The 19,895-nt window shown below is 37.8% G+C and overlaps 2 protein-coding genes across 2 annotated transcripts; one reads left to right on the top strand and one right to left on the bottom strand.

Annotated features, from left to right (window-relative positions):
- Positions 1-11,080: 11,080 nt before the first annotated feature.
- Positions 11,081-15,974, bottom strand: LOC108141297 (T-complex protein 11-like protein 1). Its single transcript, XM_017264566.2, has 6 exons — positions 15,713-15,974; positions 14,112-14,604; positions 13,315-13,799; positions 12,943-13,243; positions 12,717-12,883; positions 11,081-12,123 (listed from the first exon to the last, which is right to left on the bottom strand). The coding sequence occupies exons 2-6, from the start codon at positions 14,372-14,374 to the stop codon at positions 11,855-11,857; spliced, it is 1,485 nt and encodes a 494-aa protein (XP_017120055.1). The 5' UTR covers positions 14,375-14,604; positions 15,713-15,974; the 3' UTR covers positions 11,081-11,854.
- Positions 15,975-16,430: 456 nt separating this feature from the next.
- On the top strand, positions 16,431-19,257 carry LOC108141403 (ubiquitin carboxyl-terminal hydrolase 30 homolog). The gene is made up of 4 exons (XM_017264764.2): positions 16,431-16,687; positions 16,746-18,013; positions 18,481-18,680; positions 18,744-19,257. The coding sequence occupies exons 1-4, from the start codon at positions 16,606-16,608 to the stop codon at positions 18,859-18,861; spliced, it is 1,668 nt and encodes a 555-aa protein (XP_017120253.1). The 5' UTR covers positions 16,431-16,605; the 3' UTR covers positions 18,862-19,257.
- The last annotated feature ends 638 nt before the right edge of the window (positions 19,258-19,895 follow it).

Below are 19,895 nucleotides of genomic sequence, written 5' to 3'. Positions count from 1 at the left end.
ACTTATTGCTCATACCATTATCTTTTAGCCCTTATCCTCTTCGTTTTTTTTGACCCTTATGCGGGTTGATTGGAAAACAATTTTGTTGGCGCCCAACGCTCTGTTATCAGGGCCATAAACACTAATATAGTGATGGACACGTAGGCCCATTACTATTTACTAACAGCCAATAAATAATAATGAAATATATAAGTGCGTGAAACTGAGTATTTTTTCAATAGCCCGATTAACTAAATTGCTGATAAGAATGTGCTGAAAATAAATGTAATATATGGCGATTACTGAAAATAGGTTGAGTCAGAAATAGTGGCACCTGACCGATTCAAATCACTATAGCCGATCTTGGGTGATAGCTCAAATGTTATGCAGGTATGACGCAGCTTAAAGTTTACCCTATAGATGTCCAACTAGATCGTGAGTCATCCAAATTTCAGATGACAGTGGGTTGACTTTCAGAGTGGGAAAACAAGATATTTGAAAGCGTAGTGTTTTTGAAGTCAAGTCTAGTCAAGATTTATATGTAGGCTAACTTTTAAAGTTTATTCTTACTCTGAAACTCGGGTACAATTTCTTTTCACTGTTATGGCAAATTTTTTTTTATCAATCCAAATTTTTCCTTGATTTAACTCAAGTTTCACATGAGTTAAAGGTTGTAAATCTTGTCTAGTCATTCTACGAAACATTTGAATGATATATTTGCATCTACCTATGAGTCACAGGTTCGACTTACGTCCAGCTCAAAGTCGATTCCATGTTTTTCGAATGAATCATCACATCGAAAAACGTAAAGTACACTTATTAGTTGGCGTTGCTTTGCATATGAAACAGCAACAGAAAATTGCCGAAATCCGAGGGATAAACAAGATAACGGCAAGAAAAAAACAAAATTCATAAAAAAAAAAACAAAAAAATGCAAAAAAACACAAACACAAGATCCACTGAAATAACAACAATGGGCAAAAGTTAAACCGGTTGAACGGTAAACCCACGAAATGAGTAAAAATAAAATATAAACCAAATCTCGCTCCGGACGAAAAAATTATAAATAATTGAGCTTCGGGAGAACCGTTTAGCATAAAAACACACAAACATCCCAAGAAATAAAGACGATGATCGTTGCTATCGTAATGATGATAATGGCCATGATCATCGGAAACCGTTTGGCGAACGTTTGAAAATAACACAAGCACCTGTCCAACAACAAAACAGAGAAAAAGTACACTTCTCAAAAGTTAGGACTTAAAATCTTTTAAGAATTATTTATAAAAAAAAAATATTTAAAATGTCTGGCTGATATTTAAAGATATTTTTTTTTTGTTAAGCTTGGTTCATCTAAGAGTTTGTGAACTTAAAACTGATCTGACGTAATGAAAATATCCTAAATACATTTTTTTATTTTTAATTCTCTTGAAAACATAAATTGGTTTAAGCTTTGGGTGAGTGTTTATGAAGAAGGAGAAAAAAATTTAAGAACCGTCCACCCATTGTTGACAGTTACGTTTGAAATTGCCAGGCCGTTTGGAAAGAGAATGGAAAAAAGATGGAGAAAAAAGAGGAGGGAAAAGAGGAAAGAACATAACAGAAGCAGAAAGAGAAACAGAAACAAAAGCAGCGGCACAAGATCCAAAAAAAAAAGCAAAACTTGTTTCCCACCAACAATCCAGCTGCAAAAAAAGTTAAGTTTACACTCAGGCTACGAATATTAGTACCACAAACAAGAATTTCTTTTATTATTTTGAAAAATAAAATTTAAAGAAAATCTTTTTATATGCCCTTTGGAACTGTTTGATAATTATAAATTATGCAGCAAATTTTAAACTAAATTAATGAAGATAGTTCAAGGAAAAACACTGACAATTTTAAATCCAATTAGAAAAAGCTAACTTTATATTTGTAATCAGAAAGTCTTATCTCTCTAATCCCTGTATCTACATAACTATCCTCAAGTGTACTTAACTATTTCAAATGATAGTAGAAGAAACGGTTTATAGACAGTCTGGAAATGGAGGCACACATACAGAACCCCCAAAATTCTTTTGGTTTTTTTTTTTTTTTGTTCCGTAATGAAAGTCAGTTGTTAACGGAGGAATTCAAAAAGAACTGTGCAAATATCTCAATATTTCTCACTCGACTTTTGGGTGACTTTTCACTTTCGCAATGTCGATAATAAAACCAGACGAGTTAAGGGTCTTCAATGCGTACAAATGACATCGAAATAAATTCGCCAAAGACATAAAAACATAAGAGAAAGAGCGGCAGACGAACACACAATATACAATGTCAACGTTTTTGGCATTTTTTATTTAATTTCGTATAATTTATTTGGGGTTCCAGCGACGCATACATACATATACACTATATAGTATATACTATAGATATATGTATATAAGTTAAAGCCATTGACATTGAGCTGTCGCTGCCCGTTTTTGGCCGTTGGCATTTTGAATGGAAAACGAACAAAAAAACGAAGCTTTTATCGGTTTTATCCCAAAAATGTACATCCAACAAATGTCCAAAAACAACAAAACCAAATTGTTTTGATCAATCGATGATGTTGTGTTTGTGTGTGTCTGTGTGAGAGTGCCGAAATGTAACAAACAATTTTTGAAAAAAAAAACTCAAACTAAAAAGCGGAAACTCAAAATGTTGCCCATATACAATGGTTAACATACATACAAAGAACGTAGGCGTAGCCATTCGTAATCCCCAAAGCAAAAACCCCCTCACCTGTAGTTTTAGGGATATGTGTGTTCTATATGGAGTTGCATCCGCCGTTTTACTATCTCAGGAAATCGACCAAAACAACACTGAAAAACACATGTCCATGTGTTCGTTTTGTATAATTTGTCCAAATTTGGTCACATAACTTAGTTGCTCACTTGATTGTTGATGTGTTTTTGGCAAGACTATAAAATACAAAGCAATTGCAATATGGAAATCCGTTCGTATAAGCTATGTAAAGATTTTCGCCAAAGGAAGGGTAAAGAGTTTTAAAATAAGAAATAATATTAGATCCAAAGACTTACTACAATGCGAGTTAACATTAGATTGTCTTTCTTCCTTACAAGTAACGCCCATATCTGTACCTAAGTGGTCCGATTTATTAGGTAACTTTTTTATTCAAATCCATTCAAATCTTTATCCGACTGGGCATTTATATACGAATCTCCCTTGCATTTTGAATGGCCAAATTCGTTATATTCCGTCCGTTTGTTCACATTAAAATAAACGGCAAACATGAATGCCACAAAAGAAGATCAAGTTAAAGCGGTTAACGGTTAGGGAAGAAATGCGAAAAGAAAGAGGGGGGAAAGAGGAAGACGAACATGACTTTCACTAGCTAATTAGAATTTCAGTGAACGCTCGCCGAAAGAAATGCAACAACAGCAACACAGCCCTTTTTTTTATTTTTAGTGTTCAATTATTAGGCAAATTTTTGCGAAAGTCATTTTGGAATACCGTTGGATGACCGCTGCACTTTGTAAGAGGAAGGGAGAGGGAGAGAAAGGGGCTTACGATCTTGTGACACTGATCTAAAAAGTTTGGATAAATGTAACCATTGGCAAAATCAGATATTTCCGCAAAAACATTTTCAAAATGCTGATGCTAATTCCGTAGACTAACTCAGCGTTCAAATTTTAGAACCTGTTGGGAATTTTAGTATCATGGAGGTAATAGGATTTAAATATTATTCTGATTGGGATTACCAGAAACTGTCATACAAGCATTTCAAATAGCAAATAGGAACCATCTGGAAAAACAGTTGAGGAAAACCAGCTGAATATGGGTTTTGTTTACAAGGTTTTCTCTCGTTTGTTGCATGAGCATCTCAATTTACCAGCTATATTGCAGACCAACCTAAACAAACATTTTCCCCATTTTCCTGTTATCCATTTTCTCTCTTAAATTTGCATATGGTTAAATGGATGTTTATGGGTTTTTGTGTGATGTTTAATGGACCTTCAAACAGAACTTTATGAGAAATATTTCAAAAACTATTTTTAGGTTTATCTTAATGCTACATTCTGAAGGCTATCACATTCTTTAAAAGTAAAAAATAAATATGTATCAACGTTGATATCTGGAAATTTCTCATCTGTGATTCTAAGCCCAATAGATTGCAATGAATTTCAGTAATTGATGATTCATCTATGAGATCACAGAGGCAATTAATGAATGAATAATTTAGGGAAACACACAGTTCGGCGAAGAGAGCAGACAGGCAAATATAAATGGGCTTAAAAATTGTTTAATGGTCTGTTTTAACCATATTAATTCGTAAAAACAATGTATCTAATGGATGCATTCGCTTATCACGCTTTTCGGAGACTGTAAACAGACCGCAACAAATTGCATTTCCATTTCAGCATTTTGGAAAAAAAAACGAAAAGAAAAAATAAGAAAAAAGAAAACGAAAAGTGGAATGCAATTTGCTTGAATGCATTTATCTCAACAATTTCGTGAAAATAAATCAAAATCAAAGCCCATGACTCATCACGGATTTGCACTCTTTTATTTTTTTGGGTACTTTTCCAACATTTTGTGAAATTGACACGTGCTGCGCCCTTTCTGCGAAATTTTTGGCAAAAATAAAAAGAAAAGAAAAATAAAAGCAGCAGTAGAATGATTCACCCGGATATAAAGGATATAGGGTGTTAGGGTAGGGTATATACGATATAGGGGTGGGTGCCCTTACAATTGCCACCCCAAATGGGAATGCGCAGGACAACAGACAGTTCAGGGTTGGGATCGCTTTTGGGATGGCATGCACTGGAAGAAGTGCAGCTACTATTCATACTATTTGGAAATATTCGCTAAAATTATATGATCTATAGGATTTTAAGCTAACCTTTTATATATTTTATACAGCTTAAGAAAGGTTTCATGCTATTCAAGTGCTTATTTATGTTTTTGGTTAAGATTATATTTAATAACTTGTTGACAGACATCCAAAGAATTTATAATTTTAAAACTCCTTTATTTCTCTCGGTGTATCTGCTTATGGGATTGGCATTGCCAAATTGAGGGTAGCACGGCCGTGGCTCAACCTTGAACCCCAGACACCCGCCACTGGATTTTTCGGTGGGTGGGTGGTTTTCCGTGGTGCAGTGAATAGTTGAATATTATATGGTGGGTCAACATTTTGGTGAGGGATCGCTTCGGGGGTGAAATCAGCTGTTGGTAATTTTGGTGGTTCGGTTTTTGGGCATGGCTGATTACTGGTGGTGGCAATTCCATTGACTAATCACTCCCAACAGCCTGAAAAAAAAATGTATGCCCAAAATGACAGATAAGACGAAACAGTAGAATTAATGTGCTACCCATATGCACTGCAGATACAATTTCCAAATATGGGTGTGTGTATGCCAATGCATTAAATAACACAACTCAAGAGGCCTTTTCTTCGTTTCCCCCGATAAAGTCAAGTATACAACGCCCTACCCTCTTTTCTTTTTGTGTGGTTCTTTCCTTCTCAAAAAACTCTTAAAAATTGCATTCAAAGTGGGAACTGAGAGAACTTCGACCCTAAACTCCAAGAAGTCGTTAACCCTTCTGAATAGCACCATAAAAGATCTGTAATATATCACTTAAAATATGGAAACACTTTCGTACGTCAAGTAGATTCAGAACTTCCAAGACTTGTATTTCAGATTATAGTGAGTCAGTTTTAGTATAGTTTTGCATTAATCCCAGATTTCTTAAAACAAAAGTTTTAAATAAAAACTGAATGATCTGATTTCATCTTCGTTTGATGAAGAAAATGTGTTTAATTTTTAATGGCTGGGATCTTAGCTTAATTTCCTTTGTCTAGACACGATCTAGGGTTGAAAGTAGATGGTTTACAGAGGGTAAAGACTCTGTTGTTCCCACGTTGCCTAAAGGGGGGTGTTCATTTATGACAGTGGAAAAATGGGCGTGGCTGGCAAACACTTCCGTCGCCAAGCCAAAAAAGGCAAGGAAATAAACGGAACAATTGAAAGAATAAAACAGAAAATCGTAAAAGTAAGAGCGTAAGAAAATGGTATAATAGATGGGGAAATCAAAGGGTTGCACTTGACGTCAATGAGTCATTGCACAGAAAATACACGTATATATTTCTAAATTCAGTACAAGGTGTTTATGGACGAAAAGAACAGTCAGGTGCTCCTGTATCAAGGTGAAAAAAACAACTATTCTGATTACACATATCGGATTTTCCTTCTGGCTTCGCTTAACTTATCAGTGGCACGCACAAAACCAACAATAGCACTGCAATACCAACAGCAATATCGCTAGATTACTGGCGGTAAAAATATGTTCCCTTGAGACGTTCTCGTTTCTCAGGTGTATTTAGATCTAGAGCAACCTCAGACCAGGAAAAAACAAAAGCAGGGAAAACCGGTGAAGAATGCTTGTAGAATGTTGCAACTGTAGAGTGCAATAGCAAGAAAAATTCTTGTAATTGGTAACAATTAAATTGATAAATTTGATAATGATTGTAAGATTTATTGACTTTGATTTATGATTATTGCTGGGAAAGAAATAGTCGGTTGTTCGATCTAACTAGTTAAGAACTATCACATATCCTTTTTAAAGTATTTTTGTTGTCGTTTTAATCAACAATATTGGTTTTGAATTTTCATATTGATCTTGCCACTCTTTTTATGAGTTCTCAATAGTTTTGGTCCCACTGTCAGAGGAAACTCATCTACATACCAAATATATATTATTGTTATATACACTTGATCAGTCACTCAAACGGAAACGGAGGCGATTACGAATGCCGCTCACAACGCAGATTGCAGAAGAGGGAGAAATAAAAGGGAAAAGCAACCAAATGGAGTTGAAAACGAAATGAGAAATTATTATACACTTTGCCGGCGATCGAAGATCGTTAATATTCAAATCGCATCTTCGGAGGACCTTAGCAGGTAGACGTCGCTTCATAAATCGATTCGAAATAATGTACATATGTGCTTACATACATACATACATACATACATATGTACATAAGACTCGCAACCAATTCTCCTTCCATTATCGGGGCTTAAATAAAAGAAGAAGAACCTGCTCAAGAAAAAGGAGCGGAATGGAACGTATTTTGCAAGTACAGTGGGAATATTATAAGTCGAACGTTAGTTAATAAACATCCTTCGATTTCAGAATTAATATTAACAAAATCACTATACTATTTTTAAACAACATTTTTTATGTCATTTGTTTAATATTTACTTTTTTCATATCATTTTTTTTTAGTAGTATAGAAAGTGAAAGAGTGGTTTTTGGCGGTTTTTACTGTATTTTTGGGTGTGTTTGTCGCCGGCTTTTTTTTGGGCGGGGGCGTGGACTCAACACACACACTCGCTACACACACAAACGCAGAGACGGGAGCGGGAAGTTCAAGTTCAAATTTATTTTTATTATTTCCTTCTGTTACTCCTATTATCTGTCTCTTTATCCCTCTCGCTGTGCTCTCTTGCATGAGAGCACAGCATATATTTACATATACAAACATATACACACAACTGCAGTTGGGAAAATGCAATGCCAAATATGGTTATACGCAACAGCCGAAGCTCCTCTCTCTGCCGCTCTTTCTTCGTTTTTATGCTGTCGGAGCCGCTCTCTGATTGCCCCCTACCTCCCATTGAAATCCCCATTTCCCATTTAGCCCCCCTCCCATTTTCCAGCAACGCATTGATTTATAATGCAAAGTGATCGATTGCCTTCATTTTATGGCTCAATGGAAAAACGGGAAGTGGAAATGGAAATGGGAAACGGGAGGTTAAAGGTGTGTGGCAAATATGCTGGTTAAATGTAATTTATCTATACATGGCTGCAAAATGGTCAAGGAAGATCGACTTTTGTGTTTGTTTTATAGAAGGAAAGGAATTATTAATTGAAAATATGCTTTTTTAAACTCTTAAAAGTGTAATGCAAAACTCCGTTTTTTACAGACTTATTATCGAATATGTCTATTGCATAGATAGATTTCCTTAAATCTTGTAAAACAGTTTAATACATCTTGAAATTAAAAGCCAATTGTCAATGTTTTTAAATATATAACATATATATGAAAATATACATTTGTAAAATACAGTCTTCAAAAATGGTAAAAACCCATATTAGCTCTCACTGTTTTGTGTCTAAAAATGGGCATGGAAATTTAAAATTCACCAGGCCAAAAGGAGCATTGCAAAGCGGGAAAAACTAACTCAGAGCGCAGAAGCTGTTCTTTATAGTAAATGTGTCTATCTTTGCATTGCATATTATGTACGCATAGATGTAGAACCTTGTAGATTATACAAATTCTTATTACGATGCGCAAATTTCAACCCACAAATCTTGAGCTCAAAACAGCAACAATGTCAAAGTTCAAAAGGTTAAATCAGACATTTAAAATTACATATGTATGTATGTTTTTGCATATCCTTATCATTAACATTATCATTATCATCAATTGCAGCTGTTTTCATTTCTACCTCTCTTTTTCTGGCGAAAGTTGGATTCGGGGGTGTGGTGTATAAGATTAACGGTGCATTAATAATGGTGGTGGTTTTCTTAGAATTCGCCGCATTTCAGGGGAAAACTTACCCCAAAAAGAGAGTGGCAGAGAAATAACGGTAAAACGCCTGCGCCGCTCTCACAAAAAGCACGTGCAAATATTCACATGCGTTCCTTTCTTTTTTTGCCGGCCGCTCTCTTTCTTTTTCTCTCTGCAAATATAAATGTATATATATATATGTATGTACACATAGTATATATAACCCTGCTTGACCCGACCTTCTGTAACCACCCATCATGAAGGTTAAAGAGCTTTAAGAGACGCTTCCAGCACATTCGTAGAACATACCTACAGTGTTTCTTCATTTTCAGATATGTACATACATATACAATCTGTAATTCAATATAATAAGCTGAGATTATTTATTTATCTTAAGTCCCATAAAAATGGTACTCCACAAAAAGATTTTATTTTTCCAGGTTTTGTTCTATCAAATATAAAATATCAAAGGCAAAAACTGTCAAAAATGTATTTATATATATTAATATTTTAAGTGCTCTTCTCAGGTTAAATCCACATACAAATTTAACTAACTTATTTGAACCAATTTGACCCCTGTTCATGACTGCAATTTGCATATGGAATCAGAGCCTTATTAAACTAATCAAATGACCATTTATTCAAATTGTAGCACACTTATTGGCGCAAACCACTTGCCGCCTCTGATAAACAATTTTAAGCTACATATATTAATGCAATTATTAAATATTCCAAATTAAATTTTTTCCGAAAGGTAAAACTTAATCTTAAACCAAAGCATATATCAATGTAATTTTCTTATGTATGGTTAGCCTAATTATCGAAGGTCGAGTCATTAGTTATCAGGCCTTTGGTTCAATTCGTTTTGAAACAATTCTATCGAGCATTCTTCCTCTTTGCTTTTCCAATTTCATGTAACTTCCTTGTGTATGTTTTCATATCATATCAGCAATGATCGTTCAAGGTCTGTGGTTCTATTCGATATCCATTCGGCAGTCAATCAGCGGTTGACATTTATGATCAATGGGAAAGCGGGTGGGGTGTATTGTATAGCGATAGGAAAAGCATTCCGTCTAATGTCTTGTGATGATAAAAAACTTTACAGATGCCAAATGAAATATTACCTTGATCAGCGAAATCGTGTCTTGTTTGCTATTTTCAGGTCTTATGATACTACGTGTCTACCATATAGGGCCTATCTTATCCAATTTCTCCAACTTGCGTCATTTTGCGATAATTATTGTTAGTTTTAATGTTACGTCTTTTCAACTGACGCACAATGATTTTTAAAACATTTATTAATTAAAAATATATATTGTTTTTAGTAAAATAAAATATAATTTATTTTCCTTATATTTTTGTTCATAACAATCATTAAAACAATATTTTTCTTGAGAACTACATTTTTAGTAAAAAAAATCTCTACAGCTAAAACATTTGGCAATCTCCAATGATTTCATCTTTAAGATTGGATTTCAGTGTTTAGTATTTCCTAAATTCGGGGCAGCTCAGGTGTTATGACCCCCAGGAAATAAAAACCATATCTATATATAAACCATGAATACGATCGAGTTCTGATGTATAGTTTACAATATGTGTTAGTGGCTATAAAGGGGAAAAGTTGTTGGGTCAGAAGAAAAGGGAATCACAGGCAGAACAGAACGGGCTGTTAATCTAATCTGGCTTTTTGCTTTATCAACGTCATGGAAACTGGCTAACGGCGATGGTAAAGGTAATGGTAACGATCCATTCCGTTCCGTTCCCTCGATAAGATTGCCATTGTGATTGCGTAATATTGCTGGGTTGGCTTTTTTTTTTGGTAAAGAAGAGGAAATGAACTTAATAAAGTAATGATGATAAATATAATTTCGATAACGTGGTCGAGTTGGGGATTTTAGAGGAGATTTTGTATGTGCTTACCCTGAAATTCCTCGTTCATTTGTGATATCGACTTCGAAATAATATATGAATGAGTTTATATGTATACAGTGATCAAAGTACCTGCAATTTACTATTATTACACTCACTTCGCAAGAATACCCAAACAAGGGCAAAAAAAAACACAAAAGGTAACGTAAATAGGGAAAATTTCTAGGCCGAAAGTGCTTAAGTGCTGAATTCATATAATAATACAACTACTACCCTTTTATGATAGAAAAAAAAACAACAACGTTTATTTATGCAAAACTTTTAAACTTTAATTTTAAGAAACCGTTGCTGTGGCGCCATCTGTTTATTGTTTCTTATTTCTTTGATCTGGTAACTCTGCTACAATATACTTTTTCAAAAATTTTCAAAGCAGGCGCCATCTATTGGACTTTTGTGAAACGACTCACATATTTTTGATGATCTGGCAGCTCCTGCCGACTATTCGATTAATATAAATTTGAAAGATATGCAATCGCTGATATTGTTTTGAAATACCAATTCACATAGATATTTATTTTAAGACAAAGGTATCAAAATAAACAATAAAAGCAACAACAGGATATGACCAATGTATTATTTAGAACTAAAATATCTGCCCTTCTATCAATAAAAAACCTTAAAAACAAATAATTTTAATATTTTCTATTTTGAATATCGGTAAAATTGATAAATGTATATCCTTATGCACGCCAGCTGCCTTTCACCCGCACGATTCACGCAATCGAATCTCCACGGATCAATAGAACCATTAAATAAACTCAGTTGGGGTTACAATCATAAGTTTTACAGATGTCTAAAAAATAAGATTAGTTTGGGGGATAACGGTAGACATGTATATAATATATAATCTAGTATTCTAGTTAGTATTCATGTAGAGGGCTTAAAATATGATTGGTCGATAGCCGCAGCAGATCTGCAGCCGATCAAAGTTAAATGAGGAGCACACACAATAGAGTCCGCTATGGAAAGCCCCACAAAAGGATTTTGTCTATAACTTCAATGTTCTTGGTTATCACAGATGCCCTAGCACAGTCGTCCTTCCTTTTTTGTTTGGCCGCCGCAAATGAAATCCCTCTTTTGTTCCCCAGGTGGGATGTGTGTGTGTGTGTGATGACTGGCATTCGGACTTTTGGGCTCTTCTTGGTGGTTACGGGTGTGCACGTCAAAATTTCTACGCGAGTGTCACATGAAAAAACATCAGCGAAATTGGGAGAAACGTAGAATCCTGCTCGCTTCCTGTTCCACGGAGATGCTCTCCACACTGCCACTCTGCCACTCCGGTAGTTGCTTCAACATTAGATCCCCTCCATCATCCTTCCCTCGTTTCCAGGTGTATCTGAGTGTTGTATGCTAGCTAATATTGTGTGTTGCCTAAGAGGCAAATCATCATCTTCTCGCTGCCTAAGGCTTGGCAGTCTGAGCCTGGCCAGCGGTCATTCCACTTCCCGCGCGTATTGCCTCCTCATTCGCCTGCGACTCCTCGGACATGGTCTTGTTGAGGATCTGGTGGAAGTGCTCCCCGAAAACGGCATGATTGTAGGACACAAGACGCCGAAATGAGGCGATAAATGCAACCAGTTCCTCCTGGAAGTCCACGAAACCCGCAGGCGGCGGCGGAATGCTGCCATTGGAGCGCAGGGTCACGCGGACATAGCCATCCAATCGCTTGGCTGCAAAAGGGATTAAAAAGGGTTTATTTATTAGAAAAAAATATGTAATTATCATTTATAATTGTTTAACTAAGTTCCCATAAAAAATAAGTGGTAATCACGATGCAATTCGGTTTTCAAAACATAAATATTACAAATCACATCCAAAGAGGACAACAAAGACAGAAATACCTATTCTATTTAGTAATATTTAAAAAAAATAGAATAAATAAAAAAATATTCACAATGAGCAATAAAAAACTATATACTAGTACTAGTAAAATAAAATATACTAATATAAATTTCGGTGGGCAAGGTCATCATAAGGACAAGAGATTCAATTCCACCCAACAAAAAACCTTAATTTATAAGGTTAGCATTACTTAAAATAAATTAAATTGACATATGTACATATGTATGTACTGAAGGTCATACAAATATATTGTATTTTTTTAAAATTCTTGCAAACGGAAATATTTTTATACAACTCAACGAAAGAATATAGTCATTTCCAATAAGTTATTATTGGTTACTGCTAAACCCTATAAATGAGCACTACTTAATACATAGGCTAGATTTGATTTGGGTCATAGAAACCTGACCCAACAACTCACCCATCAAACTGGGCACTGGCGAAGCCTTGTTGGCCAATTTGAGCACCTGGCTCTTGAGCGCCGCCTGGTCAGCATCGCTCATCGGCGGCATATTCTCCTGCTCCAGAGCCTTGTTCACAAAAGAGCGTATTTGCTCGTAGCAGCTTTCAATGGCAGTGGCTACTTGGCTGTCAAATGAGAGTACAATTATATAATGATTACATTATTGTAGGCATTGAGAACTCACTCCCGGTTCTTGACATCCTGCACAATGATGTCCAGCTGCTGGGACAGCTTGATGCGATTCTCGCGACGCTGCGAAATGATGGGCGTGCTCTGGGCAATGGAGATGAGCGAGGCGCACAGGATCAAGCGTTGGGCACGCCAACTCAGGCCGGCAAAGCGCTCCTTGTCGATGCGCAACAGTTCCGGAAACTCTTTGTCCGCCGGATAGTCAATCAGCTGCATGTAGGCATTGTAAATGGTCTCATCCACGTTGCTGCCGGAACGATGACGCTGCAGCCAGTCCTCAGTGGCCGGAAAACCAGCTGGAAATAAGTCAATTACAAGTTATTGACCAGATTCAAAACTATTCTTAAATTGGTTCTTGAAGACCCACCATTTCCATGGAACTCGCGCAGGTACTTGCTAAACTTCTCCTTCTCGTACTGCACCGAATTGGCGGCGATTTCGGTGCGCGCCAGGGCCAGCATAAAGTTGGCCATGTCTAGCTTCATCAGGGTCATCACCTCAAGGATTCCCCGGAACGTGTCCACCACGTCGTCGATCTCTAGGAGAGCGGCAACCGCATCGTCCCTGGCCGGCGAACAGGATCGCGACAGGATTTTGATCACAAAATTGGCATACGACCGAAAGTCAATGGTTCCCCGCTCCGCCTGCTGGCGGATAACGGCAGCATCCAGCACCTCGTTGATGTGGGCCAGGGCACGCTCATTGTTGGGCGATAGCATCTGGGGAAACATCTCCTTGATCTCGGCCAGCAATCGGATGGCCTGGTCATAAGAGGGCGGCTGGCGTTCCAATTGTTGACGCAGCAAATCCCAGAAAGCCTTGTGCATAATCTTCTTGATGGATCCTTCCAAACTGTGGAAAGGTAAACATCAATTTGGTAATGTTAATTCAGAAATACAAATTCAATTTGAATTTTAAAATATAGCTTGTAAAGCTAATAAATTATCAACATAGTATGATAATAAGGATTATACATTATATTGTCTGATAGAATACCAAAATTATAAAATTAAAAACAGGAGTAAAATTGATATCCCCTCTTTTGGTTTCACTCATTCGGTAAAAATATATGAAACAATTAAAGTATGTATATATTTTATCTATATACATATATTGCTATTGTTAACAATGACTTCATAGTATTTATCTGAATGGCAGTCTTACCTATCCGATGGCGGTTCGTACGTCTGCAGCTTGAAGTCCGGATTGAGGGCTATCTCATGGGCCAGCTCCATGTTCCGCAGGTTCTTGAACATGCTGGACACCTCGTCCATGGTGACGATCTTCGGCGGAGTGCCATCCAGGCTGGGCAGCACGAAGCGGGTCATGCTGTCCACGGAGCTCTCGCTGTCCGTCCGGATTCGTCGCTCCTCCAGGTCATCCTGGCCGGCACCGGACTGTCCGTTCCTGTTCTCCTGGGCATCCATGTTTGTTGCCAACTCTTTGTTGTCTGCCTTTCTGGCGGAAATGCGACGTTAGGCAGCTGCAGCAACTGGTTTTGACCAAATGTGAATTTGTTGGTTGCCACTGGTTAGAGCCAGTTATATATGGATGTGTGGCTATATGGCTATGGCAATATGACAATGGCAATTGCAGTCGCGCTTTCTTTGTTCTTTGTTCGAGGTCGTTGATGAAGCTCGGCTCGGGGTCAGTTTGCCTGGGAAGTGTTCAAAAGGGGGTTTCAAATACAGTGAATGTCGGATACAAGTCATTATTTTATTTAACTTAATTTAGGGCTTTTACCCTTTGAAAATCGCCTTTTTAAGCTTAAATTTGGGGTTTATTGGGCAATAATCTTTACAATTTCGAGATTAAGATGTTTTGAAATCATAGCGCCATAATATTCTTCTACCTTTTCAACTTAAAAATATGGAATCACAAATATTTTTTTATGGTTAGTAAAAATTACTACAATAAAAACGTTAAAAAGGTTAGTTTAAATTGGATTAAAGATCCAATTTATACGATATTAAACTATGACATGGAAATATTTAAGTTGAAGTTTTTTATGGTACGGATGTTCAAAATCGAAAAACTTGATTTTTAATATGAGATTCGGTTATCTTTAAATTGGAACCAAACATTTTTTTTTTGAAATGTTCTATAAAAATTTGCACTATTTGTTACTATTTCAAAATTCAAATTAAAAAGTTTCTCAACACTAAAAAATATTTCAAAAATATCAAAACATGTAATTATTTTTAAATTTAGAAGCAAAAAATGTTTGATATTGAATTCTATTCTATTCTATTTATACATACATATTTCTTAACCAAAAATAGTGGTTCAAAATACATTCACTTTCGCAATAATTGTTAGGCAATACCCACTGTGCAAACACAACACACTCGAGGAAAAACCGTTAAACGTGACTCGCACACATACACACCTACATGCCAAACAAGTGTGTGTGAAACAAAGAAACAAAGACAAAAAATGAGAGATTTGAATAAATGTTGAAATGCAACAATTTTGAATATTCTAGAAAATTCTAGAATATGCAATTTGGCGATCAGCGTGGCACAGATTCCAAAATTAAATGCGGGAAATGGGAGCAAATTGCACAACGAATGGTCGACATAAACAAACAGCGCAATAAAGCAGCAAAGAAAACAGATTAAAAAAAGCTGGTGTGTATGTGTGTGTATTTATTTTGTGTTGTGGTTTTCCTATTGCGCAGCACATCTCAGCTGAGAAAATTGGGAAATGGACACAAGGACGCTGTGTAAAGTGGGTCGAAAAAAGCATCCATTTCCATTACTTACGTTTTAGGAGAAACAAAAACCAACGAGAAGGTTCCAGAATCTTAATAATTTGTTGTCCCGCAGCTGATTCACCTTTCACAATCACTCACAAATTTTGCAATTAAATTCCACTTGACTTTGCTCCCTTTAATTTAAGCCCCCAGGATCCGAGTTGATACAAATTTTATCAACTGTCACGAACGACGACCAATTTCCGAATGTTTTCCCGTTTCGAATTTTAAAAACGTTGTTTGTTGTGTCTACTTTGTTTTTCCATTCCCCTTTCGCCTTTCCAACACAGCTGTTGTTCTTCGACTATCGATGTTCGATATCGATAGCCTGTACGAAAGTTAATTTGAATTTAAAAAAAAAGACTTTCAAATTGAAACTCTAAACGCAGACTATAATTATTATAGACAATTAAAATTACAAATTTTTGGTGTACACCACTTTAAAATAGGTGTTCAATTGCTATAAACTTAGAAATGTAGTGGGTGACTTATAAAATATGATCAAATATAACAGGCATATCAGAAATTGTTAATAGATATTTAAGCCAAAAGCACAACAAGTTATGTATCGTGCCTTGGGTAACCAAAAGCTTTTTTTTTAATTGTTCAATGTTCGTAGCCCTAACTGTTATTTTAAAACTACACAGACGCAGTGCTAAATTTTGATTGATTATTTTCGTCCCGCAACGATAGCGATAATTGCACTGTGTGCCAGTGTTGCGAGGTGTTGAGAAACGAATTACTTTACAACACACAAACAGACACAACATTTTTCGGGCAAAATTGACCAGTTTTTTCGTTTTGGCAACGGTGCTCTGTTTGTGGTTGTAGCGGGATCAGGAGTTCCCGGACTCGCGGCCTCCATGCTGTAGGTTTTTGGAACCGGAAAACCACTTGAAATCAATGGAGAGCGAAAAGATTTTGATGGCCGCCGGAGTTACGGTGGCCGCCGTTGTGGGAGCCTTTGTTTTTTGGGGTCCCTCGGGTGAGTAGACCAATATATGGACCCGAAAGAGTATTCCCAGTAACGCTCACATTTTCAGGTTCCCGGTTGCGCCAACGACGCGGTCAAATTGCCGGACTCCACAACTTCGGAAGAACTTGCTTCTTGAACACCCTGCTCCAGGCGATGGCCGCCTGTCCCCAGTTCATTGCCTGGCTGCAATTATACAATAATGCCTCACCGGATCGAAGGAGTTTGATCACCTCGATGCTGAACACCCTGGAGGTGGTCAATGGCACCCATGCCACCTTGCGTGGGGATCCCCACTCCCCGGGCGCGGTGCTGCGGGCCTTAAATGCCTTGGGCTGGGTCATTCCGCAGGAGGAGCACGATGCCCACGAGCTGTTCCATGTGCTATTGTCCTCCCTCGAGGAGGAGACCATACGCCCACAGCCCTTGGGCTGTCTATCGGATGCTCTGCCATCGGACAACGATGAGACGAGCAGCTTTGCCGGCACAGCCACTCCGATTGGTGGCTTCCGGCCGATTAGCTCCATGGCAGCGGGTCTAGGAGCCAGCCAGAGGATCGGCGATCAACCGAACAGGCCGTCGAGTGCCATGCTCACCGATTTCCTGAACATGGAGTACGATGAGAGCACCAGTTTGCAGCGATTGGTGCGTTCCGAGGCGCACACGCCGGATTCACCGGCCTCCGTTTGCGAACGCGAGGGCAACGATCGTCTGGGCTCCCTGCTCCTGGACGCTGTTTCACCCGGGACACCTTTTGGCTTTCCGCTGGCCAGTGAGTTGGAGTCGTTGGCCACGCCCACGTTGGGCGGGGAGCGTATGTCGCGTCCGCGGCAACCACAATCCCAGGAGGAGAACCTCAATCGCCGCGTGTCCAGTTCGTGTCGTTCACTGGAGCGCCTGCATCGCGGACCCGGACGTGTGTCCATCTGGTCCAACATGATGCCCAGCCAGGTGGCGCATCCGTTTCAGGGCGCCATGGGTGCCCAGATCGTGTGCAATGGCTGCGGCTCCAAGTCGGCGGTGCGGTATGACAAGTTCGATAGCATCACCCTCAATCTGCCGCCGCAGCGCAGGACTGGCCTGAGTTTGGGCCATTTGCTCAGCGATTATATCACATCGGAGGATCTGAGCGATGTCAAGTGCGATTCCTGCAACGAGACGACCACGCACACCAAATCGGTTACGTTCGCCAAACTGCCAGCCTGCCTGTGCATCCATGTGGCGAGGACGGTGTGGCTGCCAACTGGGCAGGTCTGCAAGCGACAGGACTACGTACACTTCCCCGAGAGCCTCTCCATGGCGCCATATAGCTTCGTCCAGCCGCATCTCAACAGCCAGGTGAGAGCTTTAGTTAAATTCAAGTCATTTACTCTTAAATGCTTGGAAAAGACTTACAAATCCATCAACCTAATGCAATAATATGCATTAATTCAATCTTAATGGCTTGAGATCAAAGCATTTTGTTGGGAATCTTTAATATTTAGTCATTAAATGTTTTATATATTATGTTTAATAACAATCATTTATACATATACCCCAGAAATGAATTGAATTGGTCTTTCTCTTTCTATTTTGTGCAAACAGACTTTTCAATATTCTTAAATTTACATATTTTTGAGTTAAGTATTGCTTAGTTTTAATCTTATTTTTAATCAGTTAAGAGAGTACTAAACTGTTAATCATATTTTCTGATAATCTAAAAGCGGTTTGTTATTCTATAACCTCAATAAAATTATGTTTTAACTTACTAACCTATAAAAATATACCTTAAAGCAAACCTTTGGTAAATTCCTTCTTGCTTTCAGGCTGGCACTCCCTGGGGCTCGACGATGTCGCTCTACTCCACCAGCCTGCCGATGAACAATGGCGTGGGCGGCGGCGAGGGATTCGGCACGATGTTCCCCAAGAATTTGTATCGCCTGCTGGCCGTGGTGGTTCATTCGGGCGAGGCGAACAGCGGACATTTTGTGACCTACAGGCGTGGTTCGCTGCGGAATGCACATCGGTGAGTTGGTCAGTACTTTTCGTGTAATCCATACATAAACACGTATTTTCCTCACTCCCGCAGATGGTTCTACACATCCGATACGATTGTGCGGGAGGTGAGCATCGACGAGGTGTTGAGCGTCCCCGCCTATCTGCTATTCTACGATCGCGGCCAGCAAAGGCAGCTTAACCTACGCTAGTCTGGACAGGATCATCGGGATCATCCTAGTCAACACTTGATGTGATGCAAATCCAAATCTAAATCCTTATTGTCGAAACGGTGGCCATAGCAAACACGCGTCACATTTATATAGATATATAACTTATTTATGTACGGAACCCACGATCTGATCTATACTCGACGGGGTTATGTAATGGTCTCTGCATATTTGCATACTGCATATTGCAAGACCCTCACGTCAGAGAAAACTCGACTCTTCATTTGTTATATCGATGCATTTAAGATTTTTTAAGAATTCCAAATTCATACCGTGCTTTTAGCTGTCTGTATTTAGCAATATACATACATAAACTACCAATAATTGTTTGCGCGTTATTTCTGTAGGATAGATGTTCAATAAAAATTTGCAAAAACACTCTTATTGGTCTTTGGTTAGAGGGTTTCAATGTCTTTAATAGAAAATTATATTATTAAATTGGGGAGGAATCTAAATAATAAAAAAATATTAATACACAAATATTATAATTCACAAAATTCTCATTCACAAAAATGTTGTTTATGAACTAAAAAACTATAGAAATATACCCAATTACGGTTATAGAATGTTAAATAAACATTTAATTCATATCTTTGCAATAGAAAATAAGTCATTAAACCGTTTTTTTAATTTAACTAGTATTTAACTTTTTTTAAGTTCAAGTAGTTACTACGCTATTGTAACTAAAACCTCGGCTGCTTATTTGCTTTTATTTGGACACCCTCGTAAAAACAAGGAAATGACATGCAAGTTAAGCTGGAACTAATAAGTCGCGCGCTTTTTCCATGAATTCCCTTCTTTCTTGGAAAAATTCAATTAAAGAGAAAATTCTAGAACCTGAGTTTCAAAAGCGCCAAAAATGTCGTCGATAGTTCAAATCGATAACGGACATTTCGTTAGTGAATGGCAGTGTTGCCAACATCACTAAAATTCTGAAGCTGACGAAACATCGTTTAAAACGGCTAAAACAAATTTGTAAAAATAATAAGAAAATTGTTGTTCAGTTCTTATATATA

The sequence above is a fragment of the Drosophila elegans genome, unplaced genomic scaffold (assembly GCF_018152505.1).
Source record: "Drosophila elegans isolate 14027-0461.03 unplaced genomic scaffold, ASM1815250v1 contig_149, whole genome shotgun sequence".
In the NCBI taxonomy this organism is placed as follows: domain Eukaryota; kingdom Metazoa; phylum Arthropoda; class Insecta; order Diptera; family Drosophilidae; genus Drosophila; species Drosophila elegans.
This window is presented reverse-complemented; position numbering and strand designations above follow the sequence as displayed.